Here is a 6,000-nt window from a genome sequence, read left to right as displayed (position 1 = left end):
GTGTGGCCAATGTTTCCGTCGATGTACCTCGGCCAGAAAACAAGAAACGACCGAGTTGAAAAAGCCACGAATAGGATGTTGCAGCAAAGACTTTTATACTTTAGCCTTCATCTTCGCTTTCAAAGTGCTCACAACACTATAATAAAGAAAGAAAGAAAGACGACATGCCGCTCTCTTTCCTCGCCCTATGTGTTGAGCGCTTTCGGCACCAACATGACTAGTCACCAACTATCCCAACTGCCCGTTATGCTTTCGCCTGTAAAGCACGTCAGTAGTATAAAGTACCGCGGATTTTTCCTCGATTTGTCTCCCCTTTGAATGGCTTACGTTGGTCGACGTCGTAGATCTCATGGTAGGTACCTTCAGTCGCCAGCGCGCGGTACAGAAGCGAACACCGAGGCGTTTGTTTTCTCTCCAAACGTGGTCCCCCCAATGGCACTCGTAAATTTCTATCCCCCGAACCGCAGGGCGCTGCCCCAAAAGATGGAGCACAAACAAGAGCGGAAGTTTGTCGCCGCCCGGGGAATTTTTAACAGCGGAGCTGCTTCGGGCTCGGTCCGGTGGCGTTCGCAAAAATTTACTCAGAAAAATTATCAAGCACACGTGCGCGTGCGCCGCTTAAAGAGCGCCCTGCTTCGGCAAGCTCGACCTTCGAGAACACTCTGCCAATGTTCGTGGCGCAATCTCTCGCGTGCTGTTCTCCTCGCCAGTTAATGTGCATTTGATGTGCGCGGGCGACTGAAGTGGCGAGCACAGAACGGCTCCCGCCACAGACGCCGAGCTCGCGAAGCGGGTTGCCGCGAGTTCTATCACGTGCTAAAGCGGTCCCCTTCGGGGCAGATGTAAAAGGATGCTTACAAAACGATCCGGGCCTGCCAGTCATGGAGTGTTTGAGCGGCAAGTTCGGAAATCCATGTGCGGTGCAACAGCCGGGTCTCTGACTAAGGGAGAGGGGCTACCAGCTATGCTGTTTCTTTAGCTAAAAAATTAATCGGTGCTACAACAGGGACGAAGAAACACCTAACACACAACACGGTGCCGGCTTCGGCACCGTGCTGTGTGTTACGTGTTTCTTCGTCGCTGTTTTAGCGCCGATTAGTTTTTTAGCAGTATGTACCAACTCGCCCACATCAAGCTTTTGTTTCTTTAGCCCTGCCCCGTTAGTGCGTGCTGCGTCAGTATTTTTTTAAATATATACGATGCGAACAGGGCCATATAACTCTATCGCTTTGCACGTTTAGAGTCGAAGTTTAAGCTTCCTTTAAGATGTTTTCTTCTCTGCTTTTATTGCTCGCTTTATCCGTTAATTCTTTTGGTTACCTGTTTTAGTTTTACTACATTGTGCTGGTGCATGCTTCCCGCATATGTTACAACCTAGACGACCAACCGAGTGACACCAAAACACAATAGGCTGTGTTCACTATGTCTAGCATTTCAAGTTGTGTACTCCGCTCATGTCAATATTTCAGCAGAGGAATACATTTTGCTCCCTTTCCCTCTCTCTTTCTCCCCATGACGTCACAGCTTGTCCGCCACATTTCTATGGAGCAGACTGCAAACAAAGTAGATTTTGCTTCTGCAAGACAGAGCAAGTCTGCGACATCTACACTGGCACCTGTAGCCAAGACAAAGGGACGTGTATCCAAGGCTGTAAGAATGCCCCTTACTGCGACACAAGTAAGTTGCAATAATTATTGGCCGATTAAATAATCCATCACCAGAAAATGATCTAGAAAACCTGTTGTAGTGGTTGGCCGACACCTCCTATGACTTCCCAGGGCATTTTTTAGCCCTCAGTCCCCAGCAAATGTAGTGCACCTGTCAACACGAGGCGGTGAGAACAGCGATACAGCAGAGGATGCTGAGAATCTCTGTGCCCGGACAGGAAGTTGACCCTGGCAACGTTCAACGAATGCACTTTGTCTAGCGAGGGAAGCCTAGGTGTACTAGCAGAGGCGCTCTCTGACGTTATGTGGGATATCATCCGGTTGAGCAAACTTAAAAGAACAGGTGAGTGCTTCATGGAGCTGAGTAGCAGACATATTTTATGCCACACAGGAAAACAAAAGAAAAAACACGGGGTGCGATTCTTAATCTACAGAGAAATAGCAGGGAACGTGGAAGAAGTCTTCAGCATTAACGAGAAGCGCAGCCGCTGAATTCAAGCTAACCAAGCGATACAGATAAAAGATAGTACAGGCCTATGCGCAAACAACAGCTACAATGATGAAGCCGTAGAAAATTTCTACGAGGACATAGAATCAGCTATCAAGAACGGAACAACGCAGTTAGCAATTGTGATGGCAGACTTCAACGCAAAAGTCGTTGAGAAGAAAATGGCAGAACCGTTCGTGGGAACATTGGAATACACAACCGAAACATTTGAGGAGATTCACTGGGGAAATTTGCGGATAGAATTCCCCTGCGGCTAAGGAACACATTTTTCCTACAAACGAAAGAATAGGAAATAGACAAGAGAAAGCACCGATGGTACAATAAAAAACGACATTAACTTCACTTGAAGGGACAATCCAGGTAATCTGCAGGACGTAGAGGTACTAGTAAGCTTCGGAGCAGCGATCACAGGGTGGTTAGGTGGATAGATGCAAGCTCAGGCTAAATAGCAAAAGAGAAACGAGGAAACCAGTGAAAAATAACCAACCCAGCAAGTAGTCAGTCAGTCCCAGGATGAAGAAGTTTAAAAAAACTCTTCAAAAGAAATTTCTGCTTCTAAATGAGAACCAGGATGGTATAGGCAGGCTAATACACAACATAATGATCGTAATCACCGAATCTGCAGCAGCTGTGGCCGAACCAGCATGTAGAAAACACACGGGAAAACTAACGAACACAACTAAGAAACTAATTGCAAAACGCAAAAACCTGACAGTGTCAAGTACGGTGGATAAAGTTGAGTTAGAACAGCTGCCGAAATTCATTAGCAGAAGTAAAACAAACGATATTCGTGCATATAACATGGCAGTGATCAAAAAAGCGCTGTAAATCGGAGGAAGCTTTAAAGCAACTAAGAGGAAGCTGTCATCAAAAAAAAATACCCGCACTCACAGACAAGCAGGGTAGCACCACGGACAACATGGACGAGAGAATGAAGGTAGCAGAACAATTCTGCACCAGACTATATGCCAGCGACGTTGACCACGGGAAACTACTGAGTGTACAAGCTTAACGGCCAACTGCACTCAAAATTTTTTTTGTCCAAATAAGTAGTCTATGCTCTTAAAACCACCACGGCGAAATCCTTAGCTTCTTAATCACAGAGAGCGCTAGGTACCGCCGTTCAAAGTACCTTCGAGCAGACGACGTTTGCACCTGGCGGAGAGTCGCCGTAACAAGTTCCGAGCGGCCTGTGAAGGAGGTTGGGGAACCTGTCCCGTGAAGCTCGCGCTTCTCCGGCGACTTGCAGGGCGCTCCACCGGGCGCAGGGATGCGTTCGCCCGGGGTTTCTCTGCTACACCAGCGCGCTGTACCGGCGTCACCATCAAGTCTTTAAACTAACCGCATAGGCAGTAATATCCCCCATTTTTCTCAATGCAAAAAAAATTATTAGAAGCCTAAACCTATTCAGGCGCTTGCGAACGTGTTGGAGTTAGCAAAACTCTGTTTACTTGATAATAATATTTTTACTCAAAGAAAAAAATAGCTCGAAAGGAGCACTTGACTTACATTTGTCATTCCTATTGCATTTACCACAGAAAAAAAAGATATATTAGAAATTATTGACCACTTACAGTTCCGCGTCCAATATTGGCCTAATTTGGGCTGGCCCAACGCCACCTCTATCCTTTAGACATTTCCAAAAGTTTTAGTACCCAAATAGAGTCCTTGTACACGCGGCTATAAACATTTGTGCGACTTTTGTCTCCCTAGCTAAGTGAACCAAAACAGCCTTTCTCGTTGTAACGAATACCCCCGCAGAAATATTGGCCGTCGTATTTGGGAAGTGCGAAAACTAAACTGCTCCTCTCCTAAAGAATAGAATATTTTTTTGTTCGATTCCCAAGTGAAGTATTTACTTTGAGTGTTAGATTTAGTTTATTTGAAAGTAAAACGTTTTCAACAGCACCTGTTTCTGGTTAAAGTAGAAAACAGCGGTAGATAGGAAGTGTTTTCGGGTTTTAGTGCGTCATTTAGCCCTGGAGGCGGGCTTATAGTTTCACATCCCTCTTATAATTCGATTCTCGATGTGCACACAGAGAAAAAAATACTGGGCCGATATTCACGAAGCTGTTTGCATGTAATGTATAGTAGAAATAGTGATTTATCTCCGCCCGCGTGCGATTTGTTCCCTTCGGAGAGGGCGACGTGATAGCCGAGGGGTCGGCTATAATAAAAGCTGCTTTTCGATATCGTATACGAGCAAATAGCTTTGTAAATCAGGGTCCGTTTTCTACTCGCAATGCAAAAATTGCTATTCCGGCAGTTATTTTGATGGAAAAAATTACTGTCGGCGGTCTACTTCATCTGGATTGATAGAAACGGGATGCCGGAATCGCGCCTAACTCCATTATCATGGGCAAACGTTTGAGGAAGTTGTTCTGTGGAAATAAAAAAGCGAAACGCGGCGCTACCACGCGCATTTGAAGGAGGCTCTGAGCGGCCGCCGGCTCAGGCGCGGTCGCTTCCGTTCCCTCACGTACGTCACGTCCGGCCGCCGCTATGACCGCCTTTTCTATTCAGTTTCGGTTCCGAAAACGCGAATGTCGCGAGCCGCTTGCGTCGCGCGCGTTGATCTTTGAAGCGCAGTATTTTGCATTTCGCACCCTGTTTATGTGAACTGTTAGGTGACATTATTTTACGTTGTCGAAAATTTGAGTGCAGTTGGCCGTTAACTTGAGGTGTCCCACTAGTAACTAAAGAAGCAGTAGGAAAGGCTCTCAAAGGCGGGAAAAGAAGGGAAGCTGAAGATGAGGACGGCGTACCATGGCTCTTCAGAAAGAGGAAGAGTTAATGTACCGGAAAAATTTGCTGCACTATTTTCGGTATCCTTGAAGGCTCAAACAGTGCCTATAGCCTGGAACAACGACAGCATTATTCTGTTTCAATAAAAAAGAAGATACCAACGACCCTTAGAAAATACAGACCCATCAGCCTAGTCTCAGTGGTTAACACGCTGTTTATCAGCGTTTTAGTTAGTGGAAAGGTGACAGCTTGGATTCTGAACCACCCTGAAAGCGGGCTGGGTTTAGGAAAAGGATAACCTCCATGGATCACGTCCATGTTGTCAATCACGTGATATAAAAATCCGCAGAATGCCCTAAAGCTCTTTACATGGCATTTATAGACAATGAGAAAGCGTTTGTCTCAGTACACACTGCTGCTATGTTAAAATCATAAACAGATTCGGGAATAGCAGAGACCTACATAAGACTTCTAGACGACACATATAAAGGATGTAAGAGCAGGATACCACTTCACACGCAAAGCGATAATTTCCCGATTCAAAAAGCAGTAGGACAGAGAGATGCCATTTCGCCAAAACTTTTCACAGCATGTCTGGATGGGGTATTCAAAAAGCTTGACGGGGAAAACGCTGGATTAAGGAATGAAAACACACCGGAGCAGTGTTCGAAGTGTTAAAGGACCAAGGAATAGACGGGATCTGTATAAGACTCCTAGACATATATGAGTTAAGTACGGGCAGGATAATACTTCTGAAGCAAAGCGAAAAGTTCCCGATCCAAAGGGTGTGCGACAGGGAGATAACATTTCAGCAAATTAGTTCACAGCATGTCTGGAGGGCGTATTAATGAAGCTTGACTGGGAAAGCGCCAATTAATGGTAAAATGGGGAATACCTGAGTCATCTCTGGTTTGCATACGACATAGTCTTCCTCAGTGAATCGGCAGAACAACTGCAAAAAATGATTCAGATCTTCAATCAGGAAGCATCGCCGTAGGGTTAAAAATAACTACGAATAAATCTAAACTAATGATAAATAGGCATGCTGTAAGCGCCCTCTTGAGCATAGGTAGCAAAACA

The 6,000-nt window shown here is 45.6% G+C and overlaps 1 protein-coding gene across 3 annotated transcripts in view; it reads left to right on the top strand.

Annotated features, from left to right (window-relative positions):
- The window catches only part of LOC144162553 (receptor-type tyrosine-protein phosphatase kappa-like), a 616,238-nt gene that overhangs the window by 49,328 nt on the left and 560,910 nt on the right, over positions 1-6,000 (top strand). For all 3 annotated transcript variants that reach the window (XM_077693141.1, XM_077693140.1, XM_077693142.1), the window contains exon 4: positions 1,525-1,677. In XM_077693141.1, coding sequence (XP_077549267.1) covers positions 1,525-1,677 — 153 coding nt within the window. The remainder of the gene's footprint in view (positions 1-1,524; positions 1,678-6,000) is intronic.

Source organism: Haemaphysalis longicornis, unplaced genomic scaffold (genome assembly GCF_048455015.1).
Source record: "Haemaphysalis longicornis isolate Haplotype H1 unplaced genomic scaffold, Haemaphysalis longicornis Haplotype H1 scaffold_12, whole genome shotgun sequence".
NCBI lineage: Eukaryota > Metazoa > Arthropoda > Arachnida > Ixodida > Ixodidae > Haemaphysalis > Haemaphysalis longicornis.
This window is presented reverse-complemented; position numbering and strand designations above follow the sequence as displayed.